The 20,780-nt window shown below is 41.3% G+C and overlaps 1 protein-coding gene across 3 annotated transcripts in view; it reads left to right on the top strand.

Annotated features, from left to right (window-relative positions):
- The window catches only part of BARD1 (BRCA1 associated RING domain 1), a 61,319-nt gene that overhangs the window by 20,230 nt on the left and 20,309 nt on the right, over nucleotides 1-20,780 (top strand). For all 3 annotated transcript variants that reach the window (XM_083399902.1, XM_083399901.1, XM_083399903.1), the window contains 2 exons: nucleotides 6,896-7,866; nucleotides 20,230-20,310. In XM_083399902.1, the coding sequence (XP_083256028.1) occupies nucleotides 6,896-7,866; nucleotides 20,230-20,310 (1,052 nt within the window). The remainder of the gene's footprint in view (nucleotides 1-6,895; nucleotides 7,867-20,229; nucleotides 20,311-20,780) is intronic.

Here is a 20,780-nt window from a genome sequence, read left to right as displayed (position 1 = left end):
CTTAACTGTGCAGAATAGGCACCTGAATGTAGAAGCAAATCCAAAGGAGTGTTTTTGTAGGAGGAAATAGTAACTGGGATCTTTAAGTCCTTGGCAAGACCTTGAAGTGCTTGCCAGTCAACTAATAAGAGTTCCAGGCCCTTCTTCCCAGGGCTCGCCGGACATTCTCCAAGCAATAAAGTCTCTACCTGGAACTTCAGTCCTGCAGCAGGAATCCCTGAAGTTCTCTGCTCCAGTCCTTGATTCCCCTTTTCCAGCTTTCCACTAGCCTATTTCTCCTCTGCCTGCTCTTTCTGCTCTTTCTCCCCCCCGCCCCCCCCCCCCGAAGAAGGAAGGCCAGTCTCTCCAAAGCCAGAGCTGCTGGGAGATATAGCCCCTATAAACAGTTAATTATGAAATTATTGTAAGGTTTAATGTTATCTATGTATTTCTAATAGTATAACCAAATCAGTAATTTTTGATATAACTGTAGAAACTACTCTGAACAATTATTATTCTGAAAATAAAACCTTCATCTGGTTGTAAATATTAAGATTATACCAGCAAGAATGAATCTTTCTGTAAAAAAATGATTTAAAACAAGTCTTACTGACTAGTGATTTAAATCGTGATTTAAATTGATTTGATTTAAATCAAATCCACCCTGCTTAGCAATAAGTTTAGTTCTATCATCTGTGGCTTTAATCATGAAAATGGCTTCCTATCACACAGCAGGGTTTAATTACCTTACAAATGCTAGGATATTCAGTTTATCAGTTACTGTTGTGAATGGTTACTGTGTTTGTTTCACCTTAACATAATTGTCACATTTCATTTTCATCTGATCTGTTTTTTTCTCCATACTTGTGTCATCTGAAAATATCACTATACCTGCTCTCTGAGGAGATCATTCCATGTGTCTAGTGAGGTAGATTCCCATCCACAAAAGATCATCCCATAATGTTGATGTTAGTCTTTAAGGTGCCACATAACTTTTTTGTTTGTAAGAAGTGGGAGGGTGTCAAGCCCAAAAGGGAAAAGAGCCCCTAACTATCCAAGGGCTATGTCTTTCTTGCTTTCCATTTTTAACTCTTAATCTTGTGAACAAATTGGGGACAGAAGTGAGGTATGGGACTTTAGGAGGTAGCTGGCACAGCAAGCTCTTAAGGCCATTGTTGAAATGCATTTCCCTATACGTTGCCTGTGAGCTGTGATTATCAGTAGCAATTTTCATTTGACTCTGTTCTCCTCCTCTTTTCTATGTGCTCAAGTCTTCCTCCCCTCCCTAAATGCATGGGAGAAGGTAAACAGCCCTCCTAAATTATTGTCATTATCGGCTTTGTCATCCCCGAGAGGAGCGAGGCTTTTCGTTCCACTGTCTTTGACAGCATCCTTTCCAAGTGAACCTTATTACCTGCATTTACTCTAAAGTGTATAATTACTGTAATTAAGGTGGGTAATTAGGAAGAACTTGTTCAATTGAGGGACATAGTATGTGGCATGCTGGAGATAAAGAACTCTGATTTACAGTAATGCTTTTTTCAGAAACGAACTTCCCAGCTACTTTAGCAGACTTTTTTTTTTTCTTGGCTCAGTGTACTTTAAAGAGACACAGTTGTCTGCTGTAATCTTTCCTGACCGCTGCTTATAGATGATTCTACCATACTCTTCATAACATAGTTTTACTTTCACTGAAGAGCTAAAAGGAAAGCTATTTTCTTTTTAAAGCGTGCAGGTGCTGGCCATGTGCTTTTAAACACATGCTGGACCAGGTGTACAGGGCAACAAATTGGACATTGCGGAGGTGTGTGTGTCCCAATTTGGCTGTTATGCAGAGGTGATGATTTTGACCCCCTTTCTGTTATGGATTGCATGGTGTTGCATGTGTATGATAAGAGTTTTCATAATGGCTCAAAACAAGTGTTTGAATAAGCTGGAAAATCCTCATAATTTTTATTCCCCTAGAGCTGAATGCTTAACATACGAACTAATCATTCTGTCATGAAGGTGCTAATGTTGTGCAGATGGTATCAAAGCACTTCCCTTTGGTTTTTAATAAGGGACTAGTTTGTCAAAGAGATTTCTCAACTTCTGTTCTGAAAACTCATAATAGAGAATAATTTCAGCAGCACGCAATGTGCATCATTATATTCTTTTGATACAGATTAATGATAGTTAAACTAGATTTTCTAATTGCTGCTTTTTCCTCTATAGCTTGTTAGTTCATTACAGGAAAACCGTAGATAAGCAGCACTATAGCTATAAATCTTTTTTGATCTCAGATTTTATCTCCTCGGAAGTATCCTTAAGGGCTGTGTCAACTGAGAGCACAAGGAACCTTGGTTCATCCTGTAGAAAATAATTCTGCTTCAGTTTGGGTAGATATTATTCCTGTACCATTGTATGCAACTATATATTAAATACAGTGGTAGCTCAGAAGTTGAATGGAATTTGTTCCAGAAGTCTGTTCGACTTCCAAAACGTTTGGACACCAAGGTTGGCTGCAGGAAGTTCAGGTTCCAAAGAACGTTTGCAAACCAGAACACTCACTTCCGGGTTTGCAGCGTTCAGTTGCCAAAACGTTCAACTCGCAAGACCCAAGGTATGACTGTATATGGCTAATATGCAGCGTAGCAGTATCATGTACAGTGGTGCCCCGGAAGACGAATGCCTCGCAAGACGGAAAACCCGCTAGACGAAAGGGTTTTCCGTTTTGGAGGTGCTTCGCAAAACGAATTTGCTATGGGCTTGCTTCGCAAGACGAAAATGTCTTGCGATTCCTGGGTTTTTTTTCCCGCTCCTCACCCCCTTTTTCTAAGGCACTAAGCTGCTAATAGCCTTTTAGCAGCTAATCCGCTAATCCCTTAAGCCTTTAATAGCTGCTAAACCACTAATAGCGCTAATCCGCTAATCTGCTAATGGGCTTGCTTCGCAAGATGAAAAAACCGCTAGACGAAGAGACTCACGGAACGGATTCTTTTCGTCTTGTGAGGCACCACTGTAGTTGTGTTTTCTTTGTTTTCTTTGTAAAACAATCTTGTACTATATTAAGATTGGTATGTTTGTGCCCAGTTCTTCAAGTCTCTTGGTGAATAAATGCTAGAAATGAGTCTTGACTAAATGCAGTGGATTTAGTCATGAATTTATAATCCATTAAATGCATACACAGTTGGAATGCATATTGAAGGGCCCAGTTGCTTACTTTCAAGTTGATAGGCACCACCCTCCGATGTGGGGACGCGGGTGGCGCTGTGGGTAAAACCTCAGCGCCTAGGACTTGCCGATCGTCAGGTTGGCGGTTTGAATCCCCGCTCCCTTTGCTCGGTCCCAGCGCCTGCCAACCTAGCAGTTCGAAAGCACCCCCGGGTGCAAGTAGATAAATAGGGACCGCTTCCTAGCGGGAAGGTAAACGGCGTTTCCATGTGCTGCGCTGGCTCACCAGATGCAACTTGTCACGCTGGCCACGTGACCCGGAAGTGTCTGCGGACAGCGCTGGCCCCCGGCCTCTTAAGCGAGATGGCGCGCAACCCCAGAGTCGGACACCACTGGCCCATATGGGCAGGGGTATCTTTACCTTTACCTTACACTCCGATGTGGGGGTGAAGCTCAAACTAAACATAGTGATTTCAAACTCATCTCTGTTCCTCACGTCTAAAGTACAGAGTGGAGATTAAATCTTAAAATAGTGAAGGGGTGCTTAGGCATTCAGAGCCCTCTTTCCTGGTCTCTTGTTTTTCCTCCGGACATTTTCTCCCAGCTACGTTAGTATCAACCCTGATTGGCGCAGGGAGGCAGAGGCGGAATTGGCTTCAGAGGGTGGTCTTCAGCTGGGTAAGAAGACAGGAAAAGATTCATTCTCTTCCGCCCACCCCCTTTTGTTTGTTAAATCGCACTACTTTCTTTAGGTATTGCAGTGAATCGCAACCTTAGTAGAACCTTTGAAGAACATAAAAATTGTCTTGCTTGATCAGATCATCTAGTTGAAGTATTCTTTTAAAGAATGGCATTCTGCATTCTTTTCCACCTGTGAGCATTTTAGAATGCTGAAAAAGCACACCAAAATTGCCAGAAATTTTGAATCCATGGGGGGGGGGTTAGTTTTTTCTTGCGGTTGGGAGGTTATCCAGTCAAAAGTGACTGCTAACAATAATAAAATTATGTGGACTGTAGACATGTATGTGTGTCTGTAGGTGGATTTAATAATATACGTAAGAGATTTTCAGAGAGAGTGTTCCATCTCTTGAACCTTATGTAATTACTTTTATTTTATTCCTTTTTAGTGTTCTGCTCTTCTGCCCATTTGAAATATCTGAATTCATACATTGCAGCAGACTATGACCTATGCTAACCATAGGTTACACCTTGTAGCTTGCATTTTCAAGTGCATTGTAGGCACACCACGGTTTAGAATTGCTTTTGTGTTGTTGTTTTTTTGCTTCTCCCTGCCAAGGCACTTTTATAGCTAACTTTCTGTTTTATTAAAATGTTCAGAGTACTTTATTATAATATTATAAACACAAAAAAATTCTCAGCCTCATAAACTTTCTCTTGCTATTGTTCAGCAGCCTCTGGGGGCAGAGCAGTGGCTTTAAGTATTGTATAGTGCATCTTGTAAATTCAGTTTTGCAACTGGCTGTAGCCTAGGGATTGCCAATTTGGCTGTTGCACTAAACCATAGTCACAGTGCTATCCAATGAATACCCATTGTATTCACTGGGGCTTGGTCTCAGGAGAGTAATATAAGACTTCATCCTTGGGCTTCTTTAGCTAAAGCTTGGCATAGTATCAGAACTGAGCCAGTGCACCTGTAACAAAATGTATAAACCTATTGTAGAGTAAACGAATATGCAGTTAAAATCTTGAAGATGCTTCCTACGTTCTATGACTGGTATCCAACTTCTACTTGCTTCCTTCATTTGTGGAATTGTTGAAAGCCCTGCTTATAATCACATACAAAGCTGAGCTGGTATGTCTGCAGTAGCAGTTTTTCCTTCCTTCCCTGAGCTATTTTATTTCTCTCCTGCTTCATGAATGTGAATATTTATATCAAGGTAAATATTTTGCAATTAATCTTGTTGAAGTGTAAACAGAGAAGAAGATAGGAGTAAATATCATCTGCAGAGTGTATTCTTCCCCAATCTGTTGGCAATCAAAGCGTGTAGATGCTATTGTTCAGCTAAAATTAGATCTAAGATTTTATTTGGATGGAAAGCTTCCTGGTGAAGAAAAAGAATGCCTTGTTTCCAGCGCTTCTTTTTGTTCTGTCCTGTGGCTTCAGGCTAGCTGTGTAGGATTTGTGCTTTAATGGACTAGCCTTGGTATACCACTGAGGTACTTAGATTTCTTTATTAATTGGCCATCATCACCTGAGGTTATTTTTCTTCTTCTTGGAGCAGGCAGTGACTGATTGGTGCAACATCCTCTCAGCCAATGCAGTAATTGGAGAAGAATGAGATTTGCATTCAGTCCATCATATTAAAGAAATTCCTGTAAGAGCTCAGGAAAGTTGCAGTTGTAATACCCTGTGCTCTGTTAATTTTCTCTGCAATTTTTCATTTGTATTATGGTAACATGGGTTTTTATCTCTCCCATTGCAGGAGCAGTTATGCAGTCTATGCCTCTGGTTTCATGAGAGGGTTAAAAACCCATTATATTCTAAAAAAGAAAAATACAACTGGAATTTTAATGCTGTGAGGTAGAAGTAATGTTAACTGTATGTAGTCTCAAAGGGCTATCATTTTTAAGTATTACACATTTTGATTTGCACGTCCCTGTTCCCAGAATGTTAAGCAGCTAAAATCTGCCTTAGAAGAAAGGATATGTCTTGATCCTTTAAAAAATACTCTATATCAAGATCCATTTATATGTAGTGCATGATTTCTTAAAATTATGATGTGGGAGAACGGGACATGTTCCCTATAGTGGCACATTTAGTTGCAAGCTTCTCGTGGATGCAATTTTTCTGCATTTTGTGTCCATCTTGAGTCAGCTTATGGATCCTCTTGGAATAAGAGTGACAGTGGGTCTGTTCAGAGGCATAATGCGAAAACATGGCTTTTCACTTCAGGCACAAACCGTTGTCTTGTGTGTTGAATATTTGAAGCTGCTTTATACAGAGTTAGACTATCGGTCCATATAGCTCAGACTTGTCTGTACCATTGAGAGCATCTCTCCCTAGGTCTTTCCTTCCTCTCCCTGGAATTGCCAGAAATTGGACCTGAAACCTTCTATATGCACAGCATATACTGTGCCACTGAGCTAAGGATCCTTCTCTTGGTTTGGAGGGCGATCACTCACCAGAGTTTGATGGTTCAAATGTAATGCAAAACTATGGTTTGTTGTGAACTATGGTTGTGATTGGGAGCCGCCCAGAGTGGCTGGGGAAATTCAGTCAGATGGGCGGGGTATAAATAATAAATTATTATTATTATAACCAGGGATCAAGCAATTAAGCAGAGTATTAGGGTGGGATGGCAGTGTGTGACTGAACTAGTGTTGCATTTGAATTGACCTTGTTTGCATGGGTGAATTGTGCCAACTTTTTGCACAAGGTCCACAAAGGAATCTTAATTGTGATTGGTTTGGTGTCTGAATTGACTGTCTGAAATCACTGTTGCAACTCACTAGCCTACCAGAATAACAAACCATGGTTTGAAGAAATTTATTGCAAATGGAAAACCAGTAAACCATAGATAGATAGATAGATAGATAGATGGATAGATAGATGGAAGAAAATTTCAGAATTAATAAAGCTTTCCATCTGCAGTCTGAAGTGGGACAGCCCAATCACTAGTTTGTCACCTCATTGAAAACTATACCTTAGTGTTCCAGATTATTTTGAGTTTAAACAGGCCACACACAGTGTTATAACGTTTTTTTTGTTTTTTGTTTTACTTATTCCAACTTCCTTTGCTAGGTTCAGGAGAGACCCTGTCTGACCCTGGAGATGTGGTTTGTGAGACAGGAAGTAAGAAGCAGCAACTAAAAGAGGACTTCAATCCTCGCAGGAAGAGCAAGAAATTGACCATGCAAAAGAGACCAGAGAAGACAGAACAGGCTGTGAAGGGCCAGGATGGCCAGCCTCATGCCCCAGCTTCCACTCATGATTTTTGTCTCTCCCCCACTCAAGAGCCTTTTAAAGAGCAAAAGAACCCTAATCTGAAAAAGCCGAGGAAAAAGACTTTAACAGGCATCAACAGCCAGCCAAGATTGCTCAAAGAAAGACAGAAAAAGACCAGTGGACATGATGAAGAGAGCACAAGCAAAGCAAAGGTGGTGTTTTGCAGTCAGTCATTGGATATCCCCAGTCCAGACCCCAAAAGCACATCGGAGCACAAGTCTGTAATGGGGGCAGAGCTTGCACAGGGTGAGAGTGAAGTCAGTGTGGATGCCATTGCGAAACTTACAGAGAAGAGCAGCAGGGATAACTTGTCTTGTTCATATGGTGTTGTGGAGGAGAACTTGAGTTCTGAAGAGTGCCTCCTCTCTAGAGGGGAAATGGCTCCACTAAAACGTAGAAGGCAACAAAGCAGATTGCCTACTCCTTTACACAAACAGCCCAGCAGGAAAGAGCCTAGCACCCCTGGAAGTTTAGCACTGCTGAAGGTGTCCCCAAGGCCATCACCCAAAGATTCCCTTGGGGATTCTTTGCCCACCATTGACTCTATAAGGTGTTATCCATCTACACCATCTGCTAGCTCTTCACCAACAATGAGAAACTCGGAGGATGCATGTAACAAAAAAACTTCCAAAGAGGCACATCTGTCCAATACTGCTTATCAAAAAGAGGCACAGCTAACTGAGTCTTTCTCCAGGAAATCTCCCAATAGCCTGCCAGCCAAGAGAAATCATAAAGGGGAGACTTTGCTCCACATCGCTTCTGTTGAGGTAACGTAAGCTTTTTGATTCACGCACTGTAAGAGCACTGTAAATACTTCGTTTCCATTTTATATAGCAATTGCAAAATTTATTTAGCCAACTTTATTAGCTGTATTTCTGTTTGGAGTGACGGCTTCTGAGTTGCACCATTCTGGAGGATTAGCAAAAATTCTGTTGTCATCATTTGTGTGCTGTATATTCATGTGAAGCTTATGGTATACTGCATGGTTTGTGGTTGGAGGGGGTGGGAATGCACATCAGTGGCAGATGCACAAGATTAAGGGACTGAAAGCTGCAGCAAACCAGGCATGCTCCAGTTCAATAATTAAACCTGGAAATAACTGAAATTCCAAAGGAATGAATTTTAGAGAAGAGTGAACCAGAGGAAAACCAAGGAATGGCTTGCGTTGTGTTTAATAACCACCAAACCCAGGCCTTGTTTTTCTGAACAGGGTATCTCAACTTGTGTGGAGGTTGTGGGGCTGCAAACATTGTCCTTGTCACAATGTCCCCACAAGGGCTGACCCTGCCTGTCCCACCTTCAACTGTTCCATGTTGTGTGGGAAGGCCAGAAGAAGGTTTCTTAAATCTACTTGTGTGAGCAATTCAGGGTTTCTGATGGCGGGGAGGCATATGAACTCTTCCTTCAGACCTTCCTGCTCAACTCTGAAAGATGTGCATAGACCTTGCTCCAACTTCCCCGCATACATTTCCCCTACATGAGTTGGGATAACCTGTTCAGGAATGATGCTAAAACTATCAACTGATCAGGCTTGTAGGGTGGACAAACTTTTGTGTCCATCTACGATCATCAGGAACGTTAACTGGGTACTTAAACCCAGTTTGCATTTTCTTAAAAAAATGAATGTGCATATGGAATTCACAGAATTCCATATTTGGTATTTGTAGATTTTGGATGGTTTGTCAATGTAGCTTTGTGTGAATGACGTATGGGAGAAGTGAATAGCTGTAGCTCCAGAAGGAGGAATAGATTGCTGTGATGAATGCACATGCTACTTTCCTTTAACCGAAGCCCCATCTGTCTAAATGAATTTGGTGTGATTGCTTCACAATAAATATACATGTGGATTTTATCATAAAAAACTATTTGTCTTCCTTTTCCCTCATGGAGTCAGTATAGCATTTTTTACCATGTGTTTATGAAACCAAACTTTTCACTTTAAATGGAAGTGGAAGCTGCATGTTATTGCATACAAATTCCCTATCTGAAATCACTTATATTTAATTAGTCATTGGGGGACGGAATTGTATCGATGAGAGTGCTTCTGCTTGGAGGGAATTGCTATTCCTTCACTTCATTGAAATCAGCATTTTCTTCATTAAAATGCTGTGTGCCAAGTATCCCAGGACTCTTTCCACAGGGATATTTGCGAAGGAGATGTTGAGCTAGGTTGTTCTGAAAAACTCACTTAGCTTAGCAGTTTTCTCCTAATGAGAGTCCCTTTCCTTTTCAGATTCACAATAAGTTTGTATATTTTAAGGAAGCAAGTAGTTCTGGTAGGAGTGAGATAAAACAGTTAGGTTATTATTCCAGTATTCAGCTTTTTTGGGGTGGGGGTGAGAATTCACATGGAACTAGGTGGCAAATTAGTTTTATTAAATCTAACACAACTCTGTTGAGCTTCTCTGCCCTTCAATGCATCTCTTCATATTTCTAAGTTCTTTATTTATAAAAGTAGATGATGATGATTTTAAAAATTGTATTCTGCCCCATACCCACAGGTCTCAGGGTAGTTACAACATAAAATCACAATATAAAAATGCAAAATTCTTAATAAAAACAAAAGCAACCCAATAACCCCCCCCCCGCACATTTTAAAAGGGCATTCACTCAGTGGATTTGTAACTGGCTGACTGACCGGACCCAAAGGGTGCTCATCAATGGTTCCTCTTCATCCTGGAGAAGAGTGACTAGTGGGGTGCCACAGGGTTCTGTCTTGGGCCCGGTCTTATTCAACATCTTTATCAACGACTTGGATGATGGACTCAGGGGCATCCTGATCAAATTTGCAGATGACACCAAACTGGGAGGGGTGGCTAACACCCCAGAAGACAGGATCACACTTCAAAACGACCTTGACAGATTAGAGAACTGGGCCAAAACAAACAAGATGAATTTTAACAGGGAGAAATGTAAAGTATTGCACTTGGGCAAAAAAAATGAGAGGCACAAATACAAGATGGGTGACACCTGGCTTGAGAGCAGTACATGTGAAAAGGATCTAGGAGTCTTGGTTGACCACAAACTTAACATGAGCCAACAGTGTGACGCGGCAGCTAAAAAAGCCAATGCAATTCTGGGCTGCATCAATAGGAGTATAGCATCTAGATCAAGGGAAGTTATAGTGCCACTGTATTCTGCTCTGGTCAGACCTCACCTGGAGTACTGTGTCCAGTTCTGGGCACCACAGTTCAAGAAGGACACTGACAAACTAGAACGTGTACAGAGGAGGGCAACCAAAATGGTCAAAGGCCTGGAAACAATGCCTTATGAGGATCGGCTAAGGGAGCTGGGCATGTTTAGCCTGGAGAAGAGGAGGTTAAGGGGTGATATGATAGCCATGTTCAAATATATAAAAGGATGTCACATAGAGGAGGGAGAAAGGTTGTTTTCTGCTGCTCCAGAGAAGCGGACACGGAGCAATGGATACAAACTACAAGAAAGAAGATTCCACCTAAACATTAGGAAGAACTTCCTGACAGTAAGAGCTGTTCGACAGTGGAATTTGCTGCCAAGGAGTGTGGTGGAGTCTCCTTCTTTGGAGGTCTTTAAGCAGAGGCTTGACAACCATATGTCAGGAGTGCTCTGATGGTGTTTCCTGCTTGGCAGGGGGTTGGACTCGATGACCCTTGTGGTCTCTTCCAACTCTATGATTCTATGATTCTATGATTCTATGATTAAATGTCAATCAGCCAAAGTCCTGGCTAAAGAGAAACATTTTTGCCTGGTGCTTAAAGGTGTCTAGTGTAGGTCTTTTTGTCCAGGACTGTACAGAGGTTACCTTGAATGTGTGGAAGGAAGGGCAGCGTATGCTATCCTACCTCATCACACACAGGTTCAAAGTAACTTCTGAACAGTTCAATGGACTGCTTTGTTCAGTTGTGTGTCTGTTGATGTTGAGACTTCTAGTTGAGGTTTTCAGAAACGTGACTTCAGATGATTCCTAAATCAAAGTTTGAAGATTTGGAAATAAATGGCAGGCTTGGGACATTTGAAGTAGGTTTATAACTAATTTTTTGGAGAGCAAGAACTAACTATAGTTTACCAATATTGAAGCAGCCTGATTAGTGCCACACAGTAAAATCTTGCAGAGGAGGCATGCCTTCCCACTTGACTTAGGATTTGTATTTCTAGCACATGCCCCTCTTGCCCCTCCCACGCTACATTGGTATCATGATTTACACCGTCACGAAAGAAAAAAATCAGGTCTCCTCTGGGCCTGAGTGTTGCATATAATCGAGTGCAAGAAATATCAGCCACAGTAACAAATGTACTGTGTAAACAATACATGGAGTGCCCCACCCACTCTGGGTGGCTTCCAACACATACAGTATAAAAACATAATAAAATGTCAAACATTAAAAACTTCCTGATACAACAGGGCTACTTTCAGATGTCTTCTAAAAGTTGTATAGCTATTTATCTCCTGCAAGAAGTGAGGTTACAGGGAACCAGGCGCAGGGCCTTCTGGGCAGGGGCAAGAGGGATGCCCTCCTATCAGACGCTTTAATGAGAAACTGTATGTGTTGGAAGCTGCCCAGAGTGCCTTGGGCAACCCAGTCAGATGGGTGGGGTATAAATAAAATTGTTGTTGTTAGGACACAGTTTGGGTGGGCACGCATCATTTCCCATGTATTCACAGCCACTAGAGGGCTGTGAAAATTTGTGTTCCTGACTTTTTAGACTCATCTACTCCTGTACTATCTGAAACCAAAGGGGCACTTTGGTTGCCAGATGTGAACTATCTTGGTCTTATTTTAAGCTCTCCCACCCCACTACACACACACACACACACACACACACACTGCACATAGAGTAAAATTGCATGATACATATGGTTATATGCCTGGTCCTTCTATTGAAGTAAAGGAGTTGGTTGTTGAGGATTAATATTCATGGAAGGAAATCTAGGTGTCCCATTGATCAACTAGCAAAAGTATTTTTCTTTCCTAGTAGTTTTCCTATCAAAGTTTTCTGAATTACTTAACCAGCCGTGTTTCTCGATTTATCTGTGTAATGGAAGCAGTATTGTGGGAGGGTGGGTGAGAATTACACTTATTTCTTCTGGGACTTCATTAATTATCAGGATAAATCCATATTATTTTCATTAGGTTGTAGGGCTTAATACACCAAACTTAATGAAAGTTAAATGAGTTGTACGTTTTGGACTCTTAAAAGAGAGTATTAACAGCATTAGGCATTTAAAATTAAGTATGTTGTGTTGTTCCAGATCAATTTAAAATGGAATTGCGGGAAGGTCTTTCCCATTTTACTACTTTGACACTCATAATAAACATCCTAAAAGCACATTGGCTCTGAAAAAGAATCCTAGAGTTAGATGAGTTTGAAGCTGAAATGCATTAATAAATTGAAACAAATGTAGCCATTTGCCTAGTAAACTGGAATCCATGTTTTTTTTTATTACCCACCATACTCATTAAAGGTAGAATAAAATTAGTTAAATACAAACAGCAACCTCTTGTACTTCATGGGGTGAAAATAATCAAAGATAGTTGGGTAAGCTCTCTGTCACAAGCTTAGTCAATTTTAATTATCCAAATGTCATTCCCATAATTATCTTAATAGTTTTTTCTGATAAGCAGGGTGTTCGTTTTTGATATATTACTTTGCTGTACAGCTTTAAGTTAAAGAAAAGTTAAAGTTTATATCTCAAATGATATTGTGTATAGATAGTTTGGGACGCGGGTGGCGCTGTGGGTAAAACCTCAGCGCCTAGGACTTGCCGATCGCATGGTCGGCGGTTCGAATCCCCGCGGTGGGGTGAGCTCCCGTCGTTCGGTCCCAGCGCCTGCCAACCTAGCAGTTTGAAAGCACCTCCGGGTGCAAGTAGATAAATAGGGACCGCTTACCAGCGGGAAGGTAAACGGCGTTTCCATGTGCTGCGCTGGCTCGCCAGATGCAGCTTGTCACGCTGGCCACGTGACCCGGAAGTGTCTGCGGACAGCGCTGGCTCCCGGCCTATAGAGTGAGATGAGCGCACAACCCTAGAGTCTGGCAAGACTGGCCCGTACGGGCAGGGGTACCTTTACCCCTATAGATAGTTTGTTTTAGGGTATTATGTATCCCCTGAGCTGAAGAACACATTTTGAGTCCCTCCCACCTAAGGTATAGCTCTAAGAGGGGCAATGATGGTGGAAAAGTTTGTTTGGAGTGTCACTCTTTGTTTTGAGTCCTTATATTGTGCTTGGTCACTCCAAGGCTGCTGCAGACACCGTAGGTGCAATCCCTGTGACATGCAGGCTCGTGTTTAATATTCCCCAGTGTCTTTAGCTATTCTCATGCTCCTGCCCATTACACACTCAATAGGAATAAGGGATGTGAATGACACCCCCCCCCCCAATCTTCACCCTATAGAAGCAGGCCCCATTGTACTGCTGGCGTGTCCATGATGCACCTTTCTCCACCTGCCAAACCAATGTGACTGCCCTCCCCTCCCTTGACAGATAGGGGCACATTTCACAACTCCATCATTCTGTGGTCCACATTTTTAATTTGCTAGTAGAAGTATGTGTATGGGACAGCATACATAATCTACATCTGTGTCACAGTTGAGAAAGCAAATAATAAAAAAGCATGTACACTGACACATTTTTAGAGCATTTGTTACAAATAGCATTTTTGCTGCATCTGTTCATGGTTAGAAAGAGGCATTTTTACAGATAGGACCTCAGCATTTTTAGGTACTCATGTGCATGCAGTCCCCTCTGGTCATAAAACAAACCACATTGTGGTGTTGAGAAACAAACACATGCATTGTAGACCTAGAAAACTCATTGTCCAATAAAATATTTATGGTGTCTCCACTTTGCTGTGAACTCTGACTATGTGGTTGCACCTTTTAAAAAAGTTCATTGTGGTATACATGTCAAATTTATTCTATAAATACTGAGAAAATAACACCCTTAACTATCTTCTGAGTCAATCCACAGAAGTTATGAGAAGCAAGGAAAACTGAATATTTTAGTCACTTGTGCTTGTTTTTTCTGCTTCTTCATAATGTGCGAAGAGAACTTTAATATCTTGTTGCAATAGTGATGTATTTAAGGGTCGAGTACCATTTAAGTGTCTGTTGTCATTTTTAGGCTACGATGTGACAAACCAAGATGCTCAGTTACAATTTCAGCCTTTTTGAATCAAAGCAACATCTAACAGGCAGCTTAATGTATCTATAAAAGGAGCAGAAGGCCCATAAATGTAACATAGCACTCTCGCTCCCAGTTACTGATGTTTGTGCCCCATAATTTTATGCACTTCACTCACCAATATTTACTTTCATTTGAGGGTAGGCTAACAGCTTTCTGGGATGTTTTTAATCAACTAAGATGTCGAGTGTGATCCCCGCAGCTGCTGATGAGGATGAGCATTGAAACTGGATGAGATCTCCTCTCGCTATAGACACATGCACCATTTTAAAATGTGTTCTAGATAGTTAAACCAATTCAGAATCTTAATACAAGGTGTGCTGCCTACCCAAAGATCATAAAACAACTGCCCCGATCCACTTCTAAATATAGCCTCTGCTGTAATCAGGAGTGTGAAGGGGGCCAAATATTTAAACTACCTCATTCCGCCCACCCACCCCCGCCCCGTCAAAGCTCCAGCCCCTTACCCATTCCAGCTTTCTTTCCCCACCCAAAGCTTATCTTGCTGTGGTGACAGGCTATCATTCCTCCATGGCCTCTTGAATACTGCAATGGCAGCATCACACTGTGCTTCTTTAGAAAGCTTATTTTCCATGCTAGGAATTTAGGAACACTGTGGAACTATATTTTGTGCAATGCCTGGGATGCTGCCTTTGTAACATTAAAGACGGATGGAAAAGATGCAGAGGGACCGCTTCTCTGCTGCAGCCATTGGGGAGATTTGTGGGAAAGAGGTGCCTCTAGTATGCGTTCCAGCAAATTCATGACCCAGGCCCATGAGTTTTTTGAGTTTGTGCTTTGTCTCAAAATGAATTCAGGGTGTGTTTGAACTTGTAAGTTTGCCATTTTATGCCTCTGAATTCTGAACTTTAGTTTCATTGCAGGTTAGAGACTAACCCAACTTACCAGCTGTCAACTGGCCAGCCATTACAACTCTCCACTTACTGTCCTGTTCTGACTGGACCAACTGTTTGGCAGCCAGGTGCCCTCCACATCTTTTGGATAAAATCTCACATCAACCCCAGCTAGCACAGGTGGCTGGGGCTGTCATTTAAAACATCTGGAGGGCATCAGAGCAGTTCATTTCTAACCTATTGACAGGCACTTCATTCTTTCTTGTGGTGTCTCTGAAAGCCACGAGGAATTTGAGGAGGTTGCTTCTCTCCTAGTTATTTTGTTCATTTGTTTGTGTAGTGCATATATAAGAAGAATCAGGGAGAGCCAGTTGAACATGTAGAGGTGGCTCTATGTCAGGAATGGGCTGGACTAACATGTTAGCAGTAGACTGTCAGATGATCTCCTGAATCGTTTTCATTTCTAACAAGCAGCTCATTGTATGTGCCAGATGAAGGCCTGATGCACATTTCCCCCATGGATTTGAATTTCAACATGCATAATATATTCCATCCTAAGGAAGCTGAATGTATTTTGTTAAAGATACAAAATGAAAAGGGATGGCTCCTGTGAGAGCTTTTGCAACTTCTTTGGCCGCTGCTGACATTTTCCAAAAGCAGCAGATGGAGGAAGTTTAAGTGACTCATGCTTCTGGGTCATATCTGAAGGGGGAGATGTGCCCCCTGCTCTGTCTCCTGCTTGGGAGACAGAACTTTCATTCCCCACCCCCACCATGCCACAAAGTGGTGTGTAAAGCAATCTTATTGCTTCTGCAAAACAGCCACAATAGCCCTTAATTTCAACTGGAATTTCACACAGCTATGTTACTTTACCATTATGGACAATCTAGATTTGATTGAGTAATGGCTTTTTTCGAAGCTTCTTTTGTTTAATGTTAACTACCATGTACAGGTTAGATTACCCAAGGTGTGTGGTTTCTTTCCCCATATCATTTTTGGAAAAGAAGCTCCTTTTTGTTGCATGCTCTGAGATGTGATCTACTCATAATGCAAGCACACACACCCTGCTATTTATGCACATTTAAATGTATCAGCATCTACCTAATATAAAAATTAAAATAAGTTATTACTGAATACTAATCTGCAAAGTGCATATCAACATTGCAGTCCATATCTGAGCCTAAGGGAACCCATTGGAACCTTCCACGGCCCTCTCCAGGCCGCATTACAAACACTTCTTGAAGTGGGATGAAAAGGCCATGTCTGATATTTTTGTTTGAACTTCAAATGTATGCATGATGAGAACAATGACCAGATGATAATATTTGGCAATAACAATTCTTGCAAGGCAGTAGCATGTTAATTTTAACACCCCCTAGTGGGAGAGAGGGGTGTATAGGGTGATAGGGGAGGGCTAGTACCTCTGGACTAAGGTATGCCATGCTCCTTCTGGAGTAGTCTGTCCACCTTTGGTCCCTACCTTGCATTCAGCTCTCACCTTTGGCTCCTAGAAGCTGTCAGCATGGAACCGTGGCCATACCTCAGGAACAGCTTAGGAGAAGGAAAACTCTGATCCTAAGTCCTGTTGTCTGGGCAGCCCAGGACCTCCATACACACTGGCCAGGCCTGCACCCCAGTGAGGTCAGTTTGGTGCTGCTAATGCAGTCGTTTGACTTCACCCCCAGAGGCGCACTCCACTGTCTCTCAAGACGGATGGATGCCAACAACAGTAGCGGGAGAAAGATCTTGTGTCTCTCAGTTGCCTCAAACTGTAAATTAGCTTTGCATAGATGTTGCACAACACCCTTGTGTTTCTTGACCTTTGACCCCACAGTTAGCATCTCCCCAGCCCTCACTTGTATTGTACATATATGACAACTGATTATACTTTTTATATATCTGATGACTGTAGCCAATGAAAAGCTGATGCCACAAATCTGTTAGTTTAAGATGCCCCAAGCTTTGTTTCTTTTGATTCTTGTATTCTGCCTACTTAGTAATTTGTGTATTTTGCCTAAGGATGGAGACAGGCCTTGTGTTTCCAGAGATGGACGATTGGCCACTGTTATGCTTCTTGTTCTAGCAGGCCTTGGTGCAACATAGCATCTATATGAACATCACTTTGAACGTTTGCTACGCTTCTGGCATACCATCTTAAGACTGTGACCAAATGCAGTCTTCAGCTTTCTGGCTTCAAGATCAGCAAAACAAAATTTTTAGCACCAAATTAGTCTGCTTACCATAAAGCCTACTGAAGAGTTCTAGAGAACTCAAAGGCTTGCACATTATTTTGTGATATTTTGATTAGCCCAATAAAGGAATTGCTGTAATGTGGATTTTTGCACAATAGCCTGTTTCTTGGTGTAGCAACTTGATGCACCTCATTTGGAATTTAGTTCTCTTAATTGTGGTTGTAGTATTTGCTGTTAACATGGGTTTTGAGACACCCTTGATTAAAATAAATCCTATTTGTTCTTAATAGCTTTTGTTTAATATTTGAATAGTAAACTCATTAATAGCACATTAAAAACAGAGTATTTTAACTCTGACTATTTTATTTGAAATGGAGATAAGACATGGCCTTGTATCCAGCGTCTACAGGAGCAGAAAACAGGTCGTGCAACCAGTATATTTCTATATAGAGAGGGTACCTCCTGACCCATCCAGGATCTCCCCTGGACTTTCCCCATCAGTTTTGGGTTGTTGTTGTTGTTTTGCTTTTCTGCTACATTCATTTCCCATCACATTTATAGTATTTGAATATTATATATATGTTTGTGTGTGTATACGGTGCTTTTTTTAAAAAAAAAATGTTTAGGGGTACTCTCATTTTGACTCAAGAAAATCACCATTTTATAGTTCGAATTGGAAAAAATAAATACAATAAATGGACAAAAGTACAAAGATTCACAAAATTTTAGGAGTATGCATAGCCACAGAAAAAGCACTGTATGAAAATACTTTTAACTACCTTTCACCAAAGGGGAAAGAGCAGTAGACAACAGTTTGAAGGTTGTTTTTTAAGTAAAGTAAAATAAATCCACACAACACCAACAGTTTAAAATCAACAAATGAGCATAATAAAAGGCAACAAGGCCAAAACACAAAATAAAATCAACCCAGAAGATGAAAAGACAATTCCCAACAAATTTGTTGGAGTAATATGTATAATAATCATGTATGGTAAGTTGCTGCTGCTCTTATTTTTATTTGCTCATAAAATGCCCAAGCTTTTCTAAGTGCTGTACAGACATTAAAATATGATACAGGCTTAGAGTGATACAAAAGGAAAAAGGGAGGAAGAAGAAGGTTAATGGCTCCTTATTGCAGACAAGTGAGGGGAGCTGAATCTGAGAGGTGTCACGTAGGGAGTTCATGCCTGAGGAACATTTTAAACCTTTTAGAATTACCACCACCATTTTTAAAAATTAAACATAGATGCCATCTTTGTTTTCACTGATTTGATTGATTGGTGCAGGTGCTACTTAATTCTTCCTATCGTAGGTTATATGTAGAAGTCATTGAGAGAGAGGCTAGGTGCTTTCTGCAGCAGAATGCAGAAGTGTTTGTAGGTAATAAGTATAGTCATTACTTGAAAATGTAACGGTTATCCTGCTTTTTGGTTCCCCACTCCATGCTTCAGTTTATCATGAGAATATTTTGTTCCATTATCGTAGGATGGAAATGAAATTATTTGGTTAAAATAACTGCCAGAAAGATAAGCAATGCTGCCATCTCACTATGGATAGTCACTGAAATATTAAGCAGAAACTATCTTGTTTCCTCTGCCTATATTTTTAATCGTGCAATCTGGCTCATTGCATAATGTGTGCAAACACTTCTGTGGGTATTCTGGATTGGGTAGGGTTTTATTTGTTGGGGGGATACTTTGATGAAAGACACTTTATTTTATGACAAACAGTGAAACGACAGTTGATTTTAACTTGGTGAAGAATACATCTATGCTAACCTGCCCAGTTAGAGTTCTGAATTATTGGAACTGCCAGAAGTGACATTAGGGTGATTTGTACAGTGTGGATGAATGTTGATTCAACCCATCAGTTGAGGTGGGTAGTCCAAAACATTAGGGGAGCATCAGGTTGGCAAAACGAGCAATACATGCCTAACTTGGAACCCAAACAATAATAATGTAGACTGTTCTTCCCAGTTAATTATTTTGTTCATTTTTTTTAATTATAAAAAATAAGACCCTTCTAATTCAAATAAGCTTCATTTCATGTGAGTTTCCATTCCCAAGTGTGGGGCAAGGGTGAGAATTGCAGGTGCCGGTCTTTTTGGGCAAGTGAACCATAAGCTTGGAAGTGTGGGATGGTGCCACTCCAGTGAGCCCTGTGACACGTAAGCAGTCCTTTGCCCCAGTGCCTTTGGGGGATTTGCTGTCAGGAGTCTCAGGCAGGAGTGCACACTGGAGATTATTTAGGCCAGGTGTGTGGGGTCATGCCGCATCACAATCGGCATTCCCACACATTATGCTTGTGCTGCAGTGTTGCTAAACCTGTTTTACAGCAGAGGGAACCAATAGTCCATTCATATGTGGCTCTTGGACTGATTTCAAAAGCCCTCTCTGCAAGTAGTTCAAACTTGTAGCAAAAGGAATCTGTCCACTAGGAGTTAAAGGGGTGACAGAAAGAGGGGGCCAGTTGCAGAACAAGATGCCTACTTGCATGCAGCACCTGACAGATCACCCTCAATGTAATTCAGCCCTTGCAGAGAAAGGTTTGCCACCTGTATTCTATAGTGAGTCCAGGTACCCATCTTTCCTCTTTAAACAGTGGAGATCTGGCTCTTTCTAGTATTCGTTGCAGTGTTCTTTGTAACCTGAAGGCTTGTGTCCTTTCTCCATCAAATTATTTTTGCAAATAAATACACCTTTCACTGAGTGTAGAGGGGAAATGTTAATACTAAAAGGTACAAAAAAGAAGATACTGTAACAGTTTACAAATGCGGCCTCAAGGAGACAGTTATAAATAATTCTCAACTTTTCATATTAACTGATTTTGGGGGGCTGAAGTTTTTATTTCCTTCCTGACAGGTGCTTTTTTGTGTTGCATTTCCTTGAGAATTAAATGGTTCCCTCCCTCCTCTCCTCTAGGGTGATCTTTCTGCTGTTAAGCACTTACTGAAAAGTGGAGCAGATCCCAATGTTAAAGACTATGCTGGATGGACTCCACTGGTAAATATCAAGTTTTCTAAACATGTTCATTCTTTTTCATTCTGCGCCACTTTTCTTCTCTCTCTCTCTGTTGCATTTCAAATGGAAAAAGTGGCTTTCAAATGACAATGCCATGGCTGGTATGTTTTCCCAGGAAAAAATCATGCTGAAGCTTTGCTGGATTTTAATTCAGTACTCCGGTAAATCAGCAGTTTGGGATATGAGGCAGCAGGCTCATTGGTTTTAGAATAGCATGGTTCCCATAGTTCACAGCCAGAGTCCCATGGATATACCAATCTCTGGTGTAGCCAGACGCTTTGGATGGATAGGGGACCCACACAAGATGAAGACACTCATTCATGTGAGGCTTCGTGTGTGTTGGATATACATCAGTTCCCCTTCAAAAGTAGCATACAGAGATTCCCTGCTCTGCAATTTGTTGTTCCATAAGCTTTCCCAGACTATGGTCCACTTCATGAGATGGACCAACA

The sequence above is a fragment of the Podarcis tiliguerta genome (genome assembly GCF_965153285.1).
Source record: "Podarcis tiliguerta genome assembly, chromosome: 1".
NCBI lineage: Eukaryota > Metazoa > Chordata > Lepidosauria > Squamata > Lacertidae > Podarcis > Podarcis tiliguerta.
Note: the sequence above shows the minus strand (reverse complement) of the source record. Positions and strands in the feature narration are given on the sequence as shown.